This window comes from Zonotrichia albicollis, chromosome 29, assembly GCF_047830755.1.
Source record: "Zonotrichia albicollis isolate bZonAlb1 chromosome 29, bZonAlb1.hap1, whole genome shotgun sequence".
NCBI lineage: Eukaryota > Metazoa > Chordata > Aves > Passeriformes > Passerellidae > Zonotrichia > Zonotrichia albicollis.
The window spans coordinates 4,252,116-4,271,271 of NC_133847.1; the positions used below are offsets into that span (position 1 = coordinate 4,252,116).

Genomic DNA, 19,156 nt, shown 5'->3' on the forward strand with positions numbered 1-19,156 from the left:
GCCTGATTTATCCCAGTGCTCTGCAACGGCTTAAAAACTGTGAAAAATGCGTATTTTATGATTGGCTTTTGGCAAATATTCAAATGAATATTATATGTGTTGTGTTAGAAAGTTGTGGTGTATTAATTCTCTTAAGTAGTGTGGTAAATATAGTTTTGGGTTATTAAAAATGTTAAAATAGAAAGGATGCTATGTAAGATAATTTTTTTTAAAGAAAGGACTTGCACTGAGATAGCAGCCACAGGACACCTGAATCTTTCAGAGAAAGAGAATTTATTGTCCTTTTATCAGAAGAAATGAACTTCTTTCCACCTCGAAGGTGCTGTTAGGATTTGGAGGAAGCAGTCGACGATGACCAGACAGAATCCTGTGTGTGAATGGAATTTATGCATCATGTATGAAGTGTATGACTGTGCAACAGGCTGCTGTTTTTAAGGGTTAATCCTTTGTTAACGGGTTTTCTTGTTCTGTTTTAGGTTGTACTTTTTTAAAGAAAGGACTCGCAGGGAGATAGCAGCCACAGGACTAAATCTGGGGATCTCTGGGGGTCCGGCCGAGCTCGGGGGGCAGTGGGGCTGTGCCGAGAACCGGAGGGGGCTGTGGGACAGGGCCAGGTCGAGCTGCTGTGTCCCGGCAGCGGTGTCCCCGCAGCAGCCATTGTCCCATTGTCCCATTGTCCCATTGTCCCATTGTCCCATTGTCCGTGCCGGACTCCCCGCGCAGAGGAAGCGCTGCCCGGTTCCCTTCCCACGCGTCCCGCTGTGCCACCGGGAACCGCCGGGAAACTCCGGTACCTGCCCGGTGTGAAAAACACCAATTACTTGTTTTTAAAATTTTAAAAGTTTAATAGTAATAAAATGGTTATAAAAATAGTAATGCAATTGGAGTGATAATCATTTGGACGATTTGGATTAGGACAATACGAGACAATAAGAACAAAGAGTTATGGACGCCTGGGTACCTTTTTCTGGGCAAAATAAGCCTGAAAAAGGACACCCATTAACAAAGGATTAACCCTTTAAAACAACAGCCTGTTGCATATTCATATATCTCATACATGATGCATAAATTCCATTCAAACACAGGATTCTGTCTGGTCATCGTCGACTTCTTCATCTGAATCCCAACAGCGCTTTCGAGGTGGGAAGAAGTTCGTTTCTTCTGATAATGGGGCAATAAATTCTCTTTCTCTGAAAGATTGAGGTGTCCTGTGGCTGCTATTTCCCTGCAAGTATCCTACATAGCATCGTTTCTATTTTAACATTTTGTTATAACCTAAAACTATATTTACCGCACTACTTAAGAGAATTAACACAGCATCGCTTTCTAACACAACATATATAATATTAATTTAAAATTTGCCGAAAAACAATAATAAAATACGCATTTTTCACACCGGGGACCGGCCTGCCCGAGTCCCCGCCGGCTCCCCCGTGACTCTGCCCACGCCGAGCCACATGGCCTGGCGGGCGGGTGAGCCCCGGTGCTGCCCCCGGTGCGTGCGTGCCCCGGCTCGGCAGGCACGGACACGTGCGGACCTGCTCGCCTCCCGCCCCCCCGTCCGTCCCTCCGCGCTCCCGGACCCGCCCGGGGCAGCGCCCGCACCGGGGGCCCACCGGGACCCTCAGCCCCGCCCCCACGCGCGTTCCCATTGGCTGTCCCGGTAAGTGGGCGTGGCCGGGCGGGACCGGCCCGAACCGGCTCTGCCCGCGGGGCCAGGAGCGACGAGAAGGCGCTCGGTTCGATCTCCTCTCTGATTGGCCGCGCCGCGCGGAGTGGGCGGGGTCTGACCGGCGCAGAGCCTTGCGATTGGCTGAACGGAGGGGGCGAGGGGGCGGTGCTCTCTGTGGCCCCGCCTCCCCCGGTGCCCCCGGTCGCGGTTATAGCGCGCGCGCGGCACGGTGGGGGCGCGTGCGGAGATGGCGGCGGGCGCGGCGGGAACGCGCGCGCTCCTGGCGCTGCTCGTCTTGTGCTCGATGGCCGCCGGCGCCGCGGGGACAAGTACGGACCGGACCGGGGCGAGCCGGGATGGCTCCGGGCTGGGGAGGGATCCATTCGGGCGGACCGGGGTGGCGGAGGGGGTTGGACCGAGGGAAGTCCCGCGGGGGCTCCGAGGGGCCTTGGCGGGATCGCGGCCCCGCGGGTGGGCTCCGGGAGCGGCGGGAATGGGGGGAGGAGCGGCGGCGCGGGCGCCTGCGGCGGGGCACGTCCGCGGCGGGCGGGGCCGCGGGAACGGAGGCGCCCTGGGGTTATCCGGGAATGGCCGGACCGGGCTGGGCTCGGTGCTGCCATCGGGCAGTCCCAGAGATCGAGCGGAGGATGCGCCGCGTGCCCGGTGATCTCTTAAACCGGAGCAGCAACCGGGACCGCGCTGGGTTGTTTTCTCCTTAGGAAAAGCCAAGAGTTTACTCCCCGCAGCCGCTTCTCCGGTTTCCGCGGCTGAGGAGCAGCAACGACTCCCCCGGGCTTTAAAAAAAACCTTAAAGATATTCAGGATAATCCGCGGGGCGGGTCCGGTGCGGGGCGGCGGCTCCGCAGCTCCCGGTGGGCACCGAGAGCTCTGCCCGGGGCTCCGCAGCCCCCGGTGGGCACCGAGAGCTCTTCCTCCCGGATTCCCCCTTTCACTCCCGCAGGTTCGGGAGGAGCTCACGGCGAACCGGGCCAGGCTCTCCCCGTGCCCCGGTCCGGTCGCTGGTCCTGGCTGCTCGGTGTTTTGAATTCTTAAACAATTTGTAGCCTATTCACACTTAATTCAGCACGGTAGAACCGAAACTTAAGACTGAAGGAGTGGGTGAATCATGGAAAGTGTGTGCTGTAATAGGTTTTTTTTTACAGAATTGCTTTTTAATTCTCCTTCTAAACCTCACATTTACCACCTGGAGCTGCCCGGCTTGGCCACATCCCCGCTCCTTCTGTGCCTCCGAGCGTTTCCTGAGGGTTTCTCCAGCCGGGGACTGGCACCACTGGGATGGAGAGGAGGCAATTCCTGCCCTGGGTGGGAAAAACCCGTCAAAAACCGAGCTGGCCCTTGGGTTGTGTAATGCCCATGTCCTGCCTGGCCATGCCTGGGCTTGGTGTGGAGCTGTGCTGGTGCCTCCAGGGAGCACAGTGGGGTTTAGAGAACGGGGTTTGGCCTCTGAGCAGGTTTAGGCTTGGCTTTATTGAAATTAGGGGCTGGAGAGTGGGGTTTGGCCCCTCAGCAGGTTTAGGTTTGGCTTTATGGAGATTTGGGTCTGGAGAGTGGGGTTTGGCCTCTGAGCAATGTTTAGGTTTGGTTTTATGGAGATTAGGGGCTGGACAGTGGGGTTTGGCCTCTGAGCAATGTTTAGGTTTGGTTTTATGGAGCAGACTGGGTAACAAGTCACCCCACGGACCATGGGTCAGTTTGTGCCTGGACTCTGTGCCTCCCTCAGTGGGAGGGACCCTGACTTTGACCTGGCTGTGCAAAGCTTAAGGGCAGCTTTTATAGCTATTTTAAATGACAAAAAAAAAAGAGGGTTAGCTCCTCAATTAAAGCGAGAAACAAAGCTCAGGCCAGGCAGGAGCATGGACCCAGCAGGGCTCTGCCACCTCGAGCAAGTCCCACTGCTGTGAACACCCCGGGCACTCCTCCCTCTGCGGGGGGAGAGGTTGTTTTTAGTCTGAAGGTGACTCTGGAGAATGTTATCTGCTCTCTGCCTGCCTCCCCTGCTGTCCTGCTGGCTCGGATACCGCGCTGTGCCCGGGGAGGCATCCGGGCTCAGATCTATGGGGAGCGCCTGGGCTTTGGGAGCTGAGCCCCATCTGCAGCCTCCCACCCTCTGGGAAACCCTGGCAACAGCCCTGATCGATCCCAGTGGGTTTGTGCTGGTCATTCTCCTGTGTTTGGGGCTCTACATTCACTTTCCCTAGCCCAGGGAGGGCATTAATCCCATGGGAATGTGAGTGCTGCTTGCTGGAGCCTTTTAACCTGTTTCAACAGCCCCACTTGCAGCCTGTATCCTCTGGAAAATGTGGCAGCAGCCCTGATCGATCCCAGTGGTTTTTTGCTGGTCATTCTCCTCTCTTGTGCTCCACAGGCATTTTCCCCAGCCCATGGTTGGGATTTCTTGGGACAGGGAGGGCATTAATCCCATGGGAATGTGAGTGCTGCTTGCTGGAGCTTTCTAACCTGTTTGAACTGCCCCACTTGCAGCCTGTACCCTCTGGAAAATGTGGCAGCAGCCCTGATCGATCCCAGTGGTTTTTTGCTGGTCATTCTCCTCTCTCTTGTGCTCCACAGGCGTTTTCCCCAGCCCAGGGAGGGCATTAATCCCATGGGAATGTGAGTGCTGCTTGCTGCTGCTTGCTGGAGCCTTTTAACCTGTTTGAACTGCACGAGGCACCCTCTAACTCGCAGCAAATAACCTTGCAGGGCTTATTTTGTCAGCGTGCAGTAATCACCTTGTAGCTGTAAAACCCCTTGATCTTTACCAGCTCCCGCTTTAATTCGGGCTGCGCTCGGAGCAGACGGGGCTCACACAAAGTGCTGGGGGCACTTCCAGGGCTGCTTGGCAGCCTTGGGAGTGTTTGATCACAGGGCTGTGGTGTGGAAAAAACCCTTCTGGTGTGGTTATGAGAATGTAACCCAGCTGATGGCCCCATCCCATAACATCTATGGGTACCCCTGAACCTCCTACTCAGTTAAAATTCACGTCTGCCTTCTCCTAAGAGTTCCTTAGTCACCCCACAGTTAGGGATCCTTTCTCTTTCAGCCTTGCTTATTCTTCAAAACTTTCATAACTTTAGGAGGAAAACCTACTTTTTCCTTAAAAAAATATGGAATTAATTTCTTTAGGAGTCAAGCTTAGCTTATGGGCTAACTTGTGGCTTATTGAGTTTGAGCAAACTTGGTTTTGTGACACTGATTTCTTCCTCTTAGGATTTCTTGTTGAAACATCTTCAGGCTTTCAAAACCCACCAAAAAACTTCTCCTAAGCCCAGTTCCTCTTTGCCTGTACATCCATGGAGGGTTGTGTGTAATCACAAAGTGCTTTTAACTGAGCGAATTAATTCCTGGAAGGTTCTTGGGGCGCTTGTTAGCACAGGAAGGATGTGTCTCAATCTTAATTCCATCTGGAGCCTGGCTGGGGCTGGGTCACGTAGTGAGCTCTGCTTGTGCCTGATGGATTTTCCCCAAGTGGAGCTGCTGAGCCTCCCTTCCTGCCCACCCTGGGAAGGGCTTCTGGAGCTGGGGCTGCTGCCCTGGAGCCCCAGGGTTGTTTGGCAGGTATTTAATTCCAATAGGGACCGACCTTTGGACTGGCTGATTCCAGCGAGGGCAGAGTGAAAAACACCCAAATTCCAGCCTGCAGCTGCTGCCTGTGCCTCTGGTCTGTTGTTTGCCCGTTCAGCTCTGCAGGCTGGTCTTGCCTGAGACGAAAAATCAGATTTCTCTGTTTGTATGACAACAAATTTACATCTTTCCTCACCTGCCTCGTGACACCTTGCGGTTTGTGAGAATTTTCGCCTCTCCCAAAAAAAGTTCTGAGCTCGGGGTTGTGCTCGGAGGTTCCTGCTGGGCATTTTGGGGGCTGAGGGATGGAAGGAGGGTGTGAGCTGGTGCATGTGGCTGTGGCTGGTACGTGTGGCTGTGCCATGGCTCAGCAAGGGGGGGTCTGGACCCCGGCCAGCTCCCAATTACAGTCAGGCAGCCTGGGGCTGTGCACTGAGGGGGAACAGACACGTTCCTCCTGAGGCCACAGGGAAGCTTTTTTCTCATTGCTGTTGTCTTAATTAAACTGGCTCTGAGCGGGCTCAGGGTCCTGCTGTCCCCAGCTTTCCATGCTGATGTGACCTGTGCAGCACAGGCTGGGGAATGTGGGGGCTGCATAAGCCATTGAAACACAAATTGAGTGGTTTTATCATGCTTAGGGGCCTTGGGCTGTGTCTCACAGCAGGTGGGAGATGCAGTTTGAAGAGTGGCACTCACCGAGTGCTGGTTTTGCAGTTTGGATGGTGGCACTCACCAAGTGCTGGTTTTGCAGTTTGGATGGTGGCACTCAGTGCTGGTTTTGCGGTTTGGATGGTGGCACTCAGTGCTGGTTTTGCCGTGGAGATGCAGAATGCCAGCGAACCAGGCAGGGCTCAGAGTGTGGAGGGGAGGGAGGGATGAGCACGCTGATGTGCAGACACCCTGCAGCCTCTCCTCAGCCACCGAGTGTTGTTTTTGCTGCTGGAAGGTGAGTTCTTGCTTTGCACTAACACTTTGCACTAATACCTCTCCAACTCATAGCTGGCTTTATAAAGTCACCGCTGTCTCAAAAGAGACTGGCTCAGGACAGCGTGGAGCTGTACTGCGAGGCGATTGGCAATCCCATCCCCGAGATCCAGTGGTGGTTTGAGGGCAACGACCCCAATGAGACCCATGCCCAGCTCTGGGATGGCGCACGGCAGGACCGTGTCAAAATCAACGCCACCTACAACCTGCACTCCACCAGCACCATCTCCATCGCCAACCTCACGGCCGACGACTCGGGCATGTACGAGTGCCGGGCCAGCAACGACCCCGACCGCAACCACTTGTCGAAGAGCCCCAAAGTCAAGTGGATCCGTTCCCAGGCGAACGTTTTTGTCATCGAACGTGAGTGGCCACACGCCGAGGCCTTGGCACTTTGCTCGGACACCGGTGTCTCGAGTCTCCCGCCGTGCTCACCCCCGTGCTCACCCGTGTCCTGAAAGCTCTCCCCACCCTCCCACCCCGGCTGTAGAAGTCAGAGGCTCCCACCCTGTGTTGATGTGTCCCCCCAAACCACCACCACCACTACCTGTGACTTGACCCTGCTGCTCAAAAAGGGTTGTGGCTTCTCCCCGATCAATAAAATTTCGCCCTCCGGCCATCCCGCGCCTTTTCCGGAGCCAAAGAACCTGGAAGTTGCTGCTTCCCTGAGCGCCTGGCTGCAGAATTAAACCTTCATTCTGTGGTCGACTCTTCCCCAACCACCACTGACCAGCAGCCCTTCCTTGCAGCTCATCCAGCTCCTTCTCCTTGCAGCAGCCCTGCTTTCAGCTCGCTTCCGTGTTATGGTGAACCCAGACTCTTGGTGGGGGAAAAAAAACCACAAATCTTGCTTTTGAGGTCTGAGACATGCAACCGTTTTTGAAATGGCCGTGTCTGTGTGACACCTGAGTGTTGGTGGTGTTGCTTGTCCTGTGGATGTGGCTGGGTTCCTGTGACGGTGCTCACAGGAGGAGGGAAGAGATGAGGATCTGACTCCGTGTTTCAGAAGGCTTGATTTATTATTTTATGATGTATATTATATTAAAACTATACTAAAAGGATAGAAGAAAGGATTTCATCAGAAGGCTAGCTAAGAATATAATAAGAAAGAATCATAAGGAAGGCTTGTGGCTCGGACACAGAGTCCGAGACAGCCAAACTATGATTGGCCATTAATTACAAACAAGCACATAAGACCAATCACAGATGCACCTGTTGCATTCCACAGCAGCAGATAACCATTGTTTACATTTTGTTCCTGAGGCTTCTGAGCTTCTCAGGAGGAAAAAATCCTAAGGAAAGGATTTTACATAAAAAGATATCTGTGAAAGGATCCCGCTCACAGAGTGTTGCTGCTTCCAGAGCTAGAAACTTGGGAGGGGGATAAAATCCTGCTGAGGTCTCCCTGTGAGTGCTGCAGTTAGGAGAGCTGCCTTTTCAGCAGGAATGGAGTGCAGAGCTCCAGCAGAACCCTTCTTCCAGTGGAGTTTGGATAGGAGAAAATGCAAAATGTCCTGGCAAGAGCTGGGGTGGGAGGGCAGGGGCTGCAGTGGCACCGGGGCTGTGCAGTGGTGCTGCTGATGGCAGCTGCCTTCTCGGACATCCTCCTGCAAGCAGAAATGCCTGAGTCATCTTAGCTTGCATAATTTACTGCTGCCTGGCTCATGGAGGAGGCCCAGGACCTTTGGCAGCCCCAGCTCTGTGCTCTCCCTGGAGCCATTCTCCCCAAACCCTTGGGGCTGCCACACCATCCTGTGTCACCTCAGAGGCTACTGGCTGCCCTCTGTGCTCCCTGCAGGTGTCTGGAGCTGCTCAGGTGATGGCAGGTGTCGCCACCCGAGCTCTGTGGTGGCTCCCAGCAGCAGCAGAGCCGTGCTCTGCCCTTCAGAGTGACCTTTTCCATTGCTTATTGAGCACTGGGGCTGCACCCAGCCATGCAGGACACAGCAGAGGTTGCAGTGATGCAGGACACAGCAGCTCGTGGTGTGCAGCAGCTGCAGGGCCATCCCAGGGCTGGGCACTGCCCTTGGGGACACCCTGGTGCTGGCCAGGTCTGGTAGGGAGCTGTGTTGAAGGTAAGTGGGAGCTGGGAATAGAGACAAGGAGCTCTGTGGGGTTTGCATTGCAGGTTCTTGGGGCGCCACGTCAGCTCTGTTGTACCCTGAGTTAACTTAAATCCATTTTTTTTTTATCAATGCAGGCCCAGATATTGCTAGTAGTTTCTTTGTGGATGCTGGCAAGGTGACCCTGTGGTGTAACATGTCTGATCCCCAACACACCATCACTGGCCACAAGTGGGTTCACAAGGAGAAGACCCTGAAGGAGGACAACGAGCCTGGTGCTTCCACCAGCTACACGTGAGTGTCAGGGCAAGGTCAGAACCTGGGCATAAAAAAAACATTAAAAAAAATCAGTTTTTTTTTATCCCAGAAAACAGCTGGTGTTTGCCTCAGCTGTAACCAGGGGTGGGGCTGACAGAGTTGTGGTGAGGCCCAACACTCTCCTTTCTTTATGGGCAGCAAAAAGGAGGAGAAAGGGGCAGTTTAGTGCCACAAATATCCTCTTAGAAAGGGATTTCCTGATTTTAAGCAGGTGTTCAGCTGGGCTCTGGCTGTTGGGTGTTCCAGAGCTTTGAAGGGGGCAGGCCACCAGCTGCTCACTCCTTGTGTGTGGGGTGAGAAGCTCCAGTGCATGTTTGTCACTGTAGGACACAAAACAACACACACTGCTGTTTTCAAGGTGAAAAAAGGGAAGTTTATTTTCTGACTTTAACATTTATAGATTGCTAAATGTGCCAGTGGATTGGAGGGCTGACAGTGCTACCTCTCCAATGACACTGGACAAACCAACAGTCCATCAGATTTTCCTTCTTGTGCAGATAATGCACAACAATAAGTTATTTACAAAAAGTGTGTGGGAAAGTTTGTTACAAGAATGTCAACATCAGAAGGCTTAGAAAATCTAAAAACATCAGGGTGGCACCCCCAGGGCACTGGCACAGGTGTGAGGTGCCCCCAGGGCACTATAGGACAAAATGAGTGCACACACACTGCTGCTCTCAAGGTGAAGAAAATTGAAGTTTATTTTCTGACTTTTTAACATTTATAATTTTTTAGAAGTGCCAGTGCCACCTCTCCAATGACACTGGACAAACCAACAATCCATCAAGTTTCTTCTCCTCTATATATAATGTAAAACAATGAGTTATTTACAGAAAGCTTGTCACAAGAATGTCAACATCAAAAGGCTTAGAAAAATCTTAAAAAATCAGGGTGAGATGTGTTGTTTCTAAGTGGGCCTTCCCTTGCTAGAGTCCCAGGAGGAGCTGGGTGCAGGAATATCAGCCTTATTGTGGCAGTGCAGTGAGCTTTCCTTTCTGATTACACTCAGGGCTGGCTGGCAGTGACCCAGCAGCTGTGCAGGCCTCACGTCCCTTTGTGTGGCACTGCAGACGTGCCTGTCTCCCCATAGCAACAGGGAGCTGAACAAGGATTAAAGTATTTATAACCCAGCCTCCCTCGTGTGACCTCAATTCCTCAGCTGAGTGGTTTTTGGAAGTGGGGAGAGCCGTGCAGGGCCGAGTGAACAAACAGGCCCTTGTCCCAGTGCAGCCATGGGACAAAGCGTGGGCCCCTTCCCTCGAGTGGGTATTACTGAGCAGCAGAATGGGATGTTTGTTGCAGGGCTGCATAATCCACTAAATCTCATTGCAGCAGCTTTACAGGAAGGAGAATATGAGGGTTTTTTTTTTTTATTCTGTGAGGGGATCAATCCAAAGCAGCATGGCCTGGGTGATCTTTGCCATGTGTTTCGCTGAGCTGGAACAGTGATCAGAACTCGTCAGGCACGGTGAATATGAAACCCTCTTCTGCCACCCTCAGTGTGTGAGGAGGCCTGGCTTGCTGTAGGTACACAATAAATATTCTGCTGGAATGGGGGAAATTTGTTGTTCTGGTTTTTCTTAAGATTTTCTAAGCCTTGTGATGTTGACATTCTCATGGCAAACTTTCTCACACACTTTCTGTAAATAACTCATTGTTTTGCATTCCTTTATGGAGGAGGAGAAATTTGATGGACTGTTGGTTTGTCCAGTGTCATTGGAGAGGTGGCACCTTCACCTTCCAATGTAATGAAAACTGTAAATGTTGAAGTCAGAAAATAAATTTTCTTTTTCTTCACCTTGAGAGCAGCAGTGTGTGCACTCGTTTTGTTTCATGTCCTACAGTGACATGGGGGCACCTCACACCTGTGCCACTGCCCTGGGGGTGTCACCCTGTTTTTTTGAAGTTTTTCTAAGCCTTCTGATGTTTACATTCTCGTAATAAAATTTCTCACACACTTTCTGTAAATAACTTCTTATTTTGCATTATTTCATAGAGGAGAAGAAATTTGACGGTCTGTTGGTTTGTCCAGTGTCATTGGAGAGGTGGCACTGTCACTTTTAAAAAACTATAAATGTTAAAAATCAGAAAATAAACTTCCTTTTTCTTCTCTTTGAGAGCAGCAGTGTGTGGTTGTGGGTTTTTTGTGTTCTATAGTGATTTAATTTGCTATGGAGGAGGCTGATGCTGTTGGGTGTGTGATTCCCTCAGTGTGGAGCTCAGAATCTCTGGATAAATTAAATTTTGCTTACCTGAGTCCTGTTTTTTGGCAGATTTGAGGGCACGGTGGAGGAGCACTCTGGCATCTACGAGTGCATCTTTGAAGGCAACCCACAGACCAGAGGACAAGTAAATATTTCTGGTAATTTCATCTCTTTGCTCCTGGGCTCTGAGGGGAAGCTGTGACCTCCTGAGCACTTTGCTGGAGGTTGTTGACTAAATAAAAAGCTTATATTTCAGAACTAATCATTGTACAAGTTATTTGCAACCAGGCCTCTACAAAACACCAATTAAAAAGTGTTTTAAAAAACACTTTAAAAAGCAATAGCTTGTTGCATATTCATGTATTTCATGATGCAAGCAATCGGATTCTGACAAATTGGGCTCCCATTATGTGTGCTGACAGATACATTACTTTTATACTGAAATTTCCATTTCTAACAGACCCAAAGACTCCCTGGGAAGATTTTGCATGATGCTACTCCATAATGGTCAAGATCCCCTGTCCTGGTAGAGTTTTCTAGCTTTATAATTAAAATATATCTGACAGCACCATCCATTCACAAGCCTTGGAAAGGTCAACAAGGTGCATTTGGAACAAATATTTGGAACTGAATTTCTGCTTGAAAGGTGATTTTAAAGCAGAAATTGTCTTTTCAGCTTGAAAAAGCTGCTCCCAGCCCTGAGATCTGGCATTAAACCACCCTTTATGGGCATGTTCCCACAGGAATAATGGATAGAGATTTAAAACCTGCTGCAGAAATCTGTTTGAGCCATTCCTGAAGCAATTTGAAAAAATTAAAAAATGCCAAACCAGTCAGAGGAGCAACCCTGCCTGAGGTTTTTGGAGTAGCTGATTCTGTTGGGATGAGCTGCAGCAAGCACAAATATGTGATTTCTATAATGTCATGTCCAAATTTTAATTTTTTTTTTTCATTTTTGCCTAGTTCCTCCCCAGGTGACAGCATACAAGAAATCAGAGCATGGCAACGAGGGGGACACAGGGGTGCTGACCTGCAAGAATCCCTCTTACCCTGCTGTCACCACCTGGTCCTGGCACAAAAGTGGGCACGGGGTAAGTGCTGCTATTTTCTCCATCTCCCCTGCTGCCCAGTCCTTGAGGCACCAGAATTATTCCAAATTTCAGTGCTCCCCAGAAAAAGGGGTTTCTCAACACTGCTCCCTGTTGATGGAGTGACTAAATTATTATTTGAATGCTTAAAAAAAGGCAAAAAGCCCAGAAATTTCTCTCCAAATTTTGTATAAAGGCACCTCATAGGAACTTTTGGACCTGGGGCTGTCCATTGGACAGAGGCCAAGCGGTCTCACCCAGGTAATTCACTGAAAAAGGAAGAGAACAAAATAAATAATTGCTTTTGTGGGGTGTCCTAGCTCAGTTTTCTTCTGTAAAAGCTTTGTTATTTTGCCTTTTATTAAACTTTTTTTCTGTTTCCAGCACTACCTCAAAAGCCATCCTAATTTTAAGCCATTTGGGGTGGCTGGGCTGTCTCAAGTGTGATAAATTCTCTAAAAGTTCATAAAACCTGGCTCAGAGAGAAACCATCACCCTGAGATCACCCTCTTCTTCCTTGTGAAAAATGACAATCACCTGTTTTTAAAATTTTAAAAGTTTAATAGTAATAAAATTGTTATGAAAATAGTAATATAATTAGAGTAATAATAATTTGAACAATTGGGATTAGGACAATGCGAGACAATAAGAACAAAGAGTTACAGACATTTTCTGGGCAAAATAAGCATCAAAAAGGACACACACTTCTTAAGAAAATTAATACAGCATAACTTTCTAACATAACACATATAATAATTATTTTAATATTTGTGAAGAGCCAATCAAATTTCTAACATAACACATGTAATATTCATTATAATATATGTGAAAAGCTAATAATAAAATATGCATGTTTCACAATACAGCATAACTTTCTAACATAACACATAAAATATTAATTTTAATATTTGTGAAGAGCAAATCATAAAATACACATTTTTCACACAGCTTAGCTTGAGCCAATAATTTTTCACAACACAGCATAACTTTTTAACATAGCCCGTATAATATTATTTTGAATATTTGTGCAGAGCCAGTCATATAAATACACTTTTCTCACATTGCATAACTTTCTAATATAGCACATATAATATTAATATTTGTGAAGAGCCAAATTTCTAACATAGTGCATATAATATTCGTTTTAATCTTTCTGAAGAGCCAACCATTTTTCACAACACAGCATAACTTTCTAACAGAACACACAGAGTATTAATTTTTGTGAAGAGCCAATCATATAAATACACTTTTCTGACATTGCATAGCTTTCTAACATAAAGAGCTTTCTAACATATAATATTAATATTTGTGAAGAGCCAAATTTCTAACATTGCACATATATAATCTTTCTGAAGAGCCAACCATTTTTCACCACACAGCCTAACTTTCTAATGTAACACACAGAGTATTAATTTGAATTTTTGTGAAGACCCAACCCCATAAACCCCCGTTTTCGCCCCATTCCTCCTCCATGCAGCGCCTGGAGAACGCCTCTGGCAGATACATCATCAAATCCAGCGGCAACAAGACGGAGCTGAGGATCCTGAAGCTGGACATCGAGCAGGACACGGGGGATTATTTCTGCAACGCCACCAACGCGCTGGGCACGGGCGATGCCACCGTGAACCTGCGCGTGCGCAGCCGCCTGGCCGCCCTCTGGCCCTTCCTGGGCATCGTGGCCGAGGTGCTGGTCCTGGTCACCATCATCTTCATCTACGAGAAGAGGAGGAAGCCTGATGAGGTTCCTGACGGTAAGAGGGAGATGGGGGTTGGTGAAAAATGGCTGGGAGGTTGTTTTTTAAAATTTAAAAATTTTTATTTTTATATATATAAATATACATAATTATATATATAACTATATATATAATTTTAAATATATAATTATTTTTATATAATATATATTTGCATGTTATGTATATAATTGTATAATTTAATATATAATTTAATACATAATTATAATATATAATTTGTATATATTTGTGTATTCTATAATTAAAATATAATTAATTCTATAATTAAAATATAATTATATATAAAATTTTATATATAATTTTAATATATTATTTATATATAATTTGTATATTATATAATATGTATGATTTTATATATAGTTTATATATTATACTTATAAAATATATTAAAAATTACATATTTATATATCTAAAATTTTTATATATAGAATTGATGTATTTATATATAAATGAATATTATAAATATAAATAAATATAAATATAATATGTATAATATATATTATATATAACATATATTATATATAATTTTTATATATATAAAATTAAATATAAAGAAATGAATATAAATATACATAAATATATAAGAGTTGTATATATCTATAAAAATTCTTATATAAAATTTATATCTGAAATTTAAATTTTTCATATATATAATTTTTATAGGTATATAAAAATATATATCTCTATATAAAATTTATATAAATTATATACTATAAAACTAGTGGTATAATTAGAGTAACAATAATCAATTTATATACTATATGTAGTGTATCTAATTTATACACTATAAAATAGTAATATAATTAGAGTATTAATAATTTGGACAATTTATATACTATATATAGTGTATATATATTTTTTTATAATTTATAGAATTTATACACTAAAAAAATAGTAATAGAATTAAAGTATTAATAATTTGGTCAATTTATATACTATAGATAGTGTATATATATATTTTTTTATAATTTATAGAATTTATACACTATAAAAATAGTAATAGAGTCATAATAATTTGGAAAATTTTTATACTATATATAGCGTATATATATTTTTTATAATTTATAGAATTTATACACTATAAAAATAGTAATAGAATTAGAGTCATAATAATAATCGGGCAATTTATATACTGTATATGTAGTGTATATATACTTTTTTATAATTTATATAATTTATGCACTATAGTAATATAATTAGGGTATTAATAATATGGACAATTTGGATTAGGACAACATGAGGCAATAGAAACAGAGCTTTTGGACATTCTGGGTACCTTTTTCTGGGCCGCATACCCCAGGCGTGGAGGGCATCCTTTGAATCTTCCAATCCCTTCTGGAATTCCAGGACTGACAGACAGTGCTGGGAGGGGAAAGGAAAGGTCACTGACACACCTGGGAGGGAATTATCAGGGATGAGACCCAAGGTTCTGAGGTAAACCCTGAAATCACAATGCAATAGTGTGGGAATATCAGTGGTTTGCAGCTTGTGGGGGGTTCTGAGGCCTCTCTCCCAGAGCAGGGGTGGTTTGAGGGCATTTGAGGAACCAATCTGTGCTTCAGGCATGAATTGCACTGTTTGTGGCGGTGCTGCAGTGAGTCTGGAGCAGGAGAGGGTTCTGAGCAGGTCAGCCTGACCCTTTGTCTCTCCAGTTCCTCTCCTTGAGTGTCTGCAGGGCTGGGTTTGCTTTGGCAGCTCCCACTCTGCACGAGGTGGTTTGTAAATAAGTTACCATGGCTTTTGTGGTGCTGAGAGCTGTGTGTGTGTGACTGTAAAACTTGTGTTCACTTCAGGATGTTTTGGGTCATCAGATCCAGCACATCCTGGATCTCAAAGACCCGCTGCTATCTTTAATCTGTTCTGGAAGCAGCAGCTCCTCCCTTTCCTTATCGCTGAGCATCTGCATTGTGTCAGCTCCTTTATCTGATGCTGTTAACAATGCAGTGTGAATTCTCTGCATCCTTCCTGCCCTGGACCCCTGCAGGAGCAGCACAGGGGATAAATGTCAGATCCCTGCCCTGACTGCAGGGCTTGGAATTCCACCAGAGGCGGTTTCACAAGCAGCTGTTCTGCCCTCTGACACCCCCGATGTCCTAAAGATGTTGTGGCTGCATCTCCCAGCAAAAACACTTTGTGATCAGAGCTGTAGGAGATGCTTTGACAGACGGATAAATGTCCTGAAATGTCCTGATGCTCCTTGGCAAGAGGAGCTCAAGTTCCCAAATGCTCATGGGTGAGGAGAGAGCATCACATCCCTTTGGTAACCACACCCCTCTTTACACTGCCCTGGTATAAAGTGATTTTTTTCTGCCCTAAAATCTCTGTAGCTTTGCCCCCACATAGTGGTTTTTTTCTGCCTCAAAGTCCCTCTAGCTTTGCCCCTACTTCCCTGGTATAATCTGTGTTTTTCTGCCCCAAAATTTCTGTAGCTTTGCCCCTCCTGAGGGGTGACAGTGAGGCCTGTCTGAGCCAGTTCCTATAGGAATGTGCCCTCTGTTGATGGGGTGACAAAACTCTCTTTTGTCCCCTCAAAAAGGAAAGAAGCCCAGAAGTTTCTCTCCTTGATTATGTGAAAAACAACACCTCATAAGTCTAGGGAACTTCACCTCAAACTTCAAGATGGCAAATTAGACAGAAACTGAGAAGACTTGCTTGGGTAATTTACTAGAAAAAGAAGTGAACAAAGAAACGAATGGTTTTTGTGAGGTGTTTTACCAGGAGCAAGGACCTGCACCTGGCTCAGTTTTCTCTTTTTGTTATTTTACCTTTTGTTAAACCTTTTTGTTTCCAACACTGCCACACAAGCCATCCTGCTGATTTTTATGCCCCCAAAGGTAGCTGAGCTACCTTAGCTGTGTTACAGACCTCTGAGAACTTATTAGATTTAGCTCAAGAAGGCTCCTATAACACATTCCCCCCAGAACTTTGTGTGAGCTGGACCCTGCTGGGATGGGGTGGGGACAATCTGGCCTGGGATGGGGACAGTCTGACCTGACTTAGGGGTGATATCCTTGCTGGTGTTACCTGTCCACTCTTCCTTTCTGTGCTGCTGGGTGCCACCTCTCCTGGTAAGTAAAGGCAGTTCCAGATGTGTCTGTCCCTGCCCTGTCACCAGCCATGGGCAGCTCCAGTGCCCAGAGTTGGAGAAAAGGTGATGGAGGAGCAAAGGAGACCTCAGGGAGCTGGTGAAAGGCTGCAGGGCTTGTTAGAGGTGTTTCCTTAGCTGTGCTGCTCAGAATGTGGTGTGCAGTGTTTGTTTTGGTAGCACAGCGTTGTGGGGAGGGAGGGAGGGCTTCCTGCTGCTGCTGCTGCTTCAGTCCTCGTCCTGAACATCCTGTTTGGCTTCCCCTGTACCTGCTGGGAGTGTGCTGGGCTCTGGGAGCCATCCCAGGTCCTGGGGGTGAGCACAGGGGGTGCATCAGGGCAGCTGATCCCAGGTTTGAATGGTGAGAATGGCTGCCTGGAGTGCACTTCCCACTGCTTTAAGGGCAGGCAGAGGTCACTTTGGATGTCCTCTTCCCTGACTATTTATATTTTGTTTTCTCTTTCCTGTGCTGTCCTGAATGTGAAGATGATGATGGAGGCTCTGCACCACTGTGAGTACCTTTGCCTGTTCCTGTTTAGCCAGATTTGTACTGGTACATCTCACCCAGCCAGGGAATCTGCTCTGAAGATAAAAGCTTTACATATAAAGATAAAAGCTGGTGTGGTGTGATGGTGTTCACAGGGGTCTGAGGATGAGGGAAGAGACGAGAATGTTGACTCCATGTTTCAGAAGGCTTGATTTATTATATATATTACATTAAAACTATATTACATTATATTATTATATATATTACATTAAAACTATACTAAAAGAATAGAAAGGATTTCATCAGAAGACTGGCTAAGAATAGAATAGGAAGGAATGATAACAAAGGTTTGTGGCTCAGCTCTGTCCAAGTCAGCTGACTGTGATTGGCCATTAATTACAAACATCCAACATGGGCTAATTAAAGATTTACTTGTTGCATTCCACAGCAGCAGATAATCATTGTTTACATTTTGTTCCTGAAGCCTCTCAGCTTCTCAGGAAGAAAAAAATCTTAAAAGATTTTCCATAAAAGATGTCTGTGATAGTGTGGGATGATCCTCAATGGGGGCAGATGTCCCCCCATGGTTCATTTGATGTCCCCACACATCCCTGGGGTGGCACCAGTGTCTGACCCTGCTCTGGGGTCTGATTTTCACCCCTTGCTTGGGCATTTGTTGGTCAGGGGTGCTGCTGGGGGGACTCTGTGCTCTCCCTTTCCTCACATCCCTTCTCCCTCCGCAGGAAGAGCAATGCCACAAACCACAAGGACAAGAACGTCCGCCAGAGGAACGCCAACTGAGAGAGGCCCAGGTGGGTGCCTGGGGCAGGAGCTGCAGGTCTGAGCCTGCTGAGGCTCCTGGAGAAACCAGAGCCCCTTCTGGCCCAGCTCTGCCACCCCACTCCACTTTATCTAACTGGCTTTCCTTTCTCTCCTACCAGGTGATGCGTAGATGAAGAACTCGTCTGGACAATTTTATTTTCTTTTTTTTTTTTTTTTTTTTGGTAAAATAGCACCATGGAATATTCTAGTGCGTCCCTGAGATTCAGTTACTTCACTTTCTAAGGAAACTTTTAAGTTGTAGAAATATAAAATACACTTTTTTTTTTTTTTTAAGAGTCGTGGGAGGGTTTTTTTTCTACCTGTAAAATGTAAAATCCTTTGTTCCTGGTAGTCTAGATCTCTTGACTGTCTCTGTCCTAGGTTATTTCATGTTGGTACAGAGTGGGGAGGGAGGGTGGGAATGCAGCTGTGTCCCACCTGCTTATGGGAATGAGGGAGGAGCTGCTTTGGTGGCTGTGGGGAGATGACCTGAGAGGGTTCAGGAAGGGGTTTTTTGTGTCTTTCCCAGTGCATCACCAGGAGCAGGGCTGCACCTTTTCCCTGGCCAGGGCTCCCTGTCAGCTCCTGCCAAGCTGCTCTTGGTTACTGTGCAGCCAGGGGCTGGATGCTGGATAAATGATTGCTGGATAAATGATTGCTGGATAAATGATTGCTGTAACTTATTCCATGGGTTGTTCGTGTCTGTGCAGTGGGGAGGGGCAGGCTGAGCTGGGGCTGGGGGTGATTTTAAGGTTTTAACAGCTTTGTGCTTTGTGCTTGAGCCGTTGTGATTTGGGGGCTGTGAGCAGGCGGGTGCTCAGGGGAGTCTAACACCTTTACTGCTGGTTAGCATTGAGCTGTTCCATCTGTTAACACTTCACAAATAAAGATGATTCCTCTCTCTTTTTTCCACCTCTGGACCCTGGTCTCTGTCTGACCCTCTGGCTGCAGAGCACGGTGCTGTGTCTGGGTTTGGTGCCAGTTCTGGCTGTTCTTTAATTGCTGAGGAGATGCAGCTCCATGGGTGTAAAACCTTCAGTGAGGAGAGGAAGAGGAGGGACGGTGTTCCCTGCTCTGCAGAGCCTGGGTGTCACAGTAGC

At 46.9% G+C, this 19,156-nt stretch overlaps 1 protein-coding gene across 2 annotated transcripts; it reads left to right on the top strand.

The window, feature by feature from the left end:
• Nucleotides 1–1,840: 1,840 nt before the first annotated feature.
• BSG (basigin (Ok blood group)) lies at nt 1,841–18,968 on the top strand. Of its 2 annotated transcripts, XM_074529051.1 has the most exons (9): nt 1,842–2,001; nt 6,254–6,601; nt 8,439–8,595; nt 10,893–10,981; nt 11,787–11,914; nt 13,389–13,662; nt 17,234–17,258; nt 17,978–18,046; nt 18,176–18,968. In XM_074529051.1, the coding sequence occupies exons 1-8, from the start codon at nt 1,920–1,922 to the stop codon at nt 18,033–18,035; spliced, it is 1,161 nt and encodes a 386-aa protein (XP_074385152.1). In that variant the 5' UTR covers nt 1,842–1,919; the 3' UTR covers nt 18,036–18,046; nt 18,176–18,968. The 2 variants fall into 2 exon arrangements, with proteins under 2 accessions (XP_074385151.1, XP_074385152.1); XM_074529050.1 differs by lacking the exon at nt 6,254–6,601 and having other exon boundaries at nt 1,841–2,001.
• The last annotated feature ends 188 nt before the right edge of the window (nt 18,969–19,156 follow it).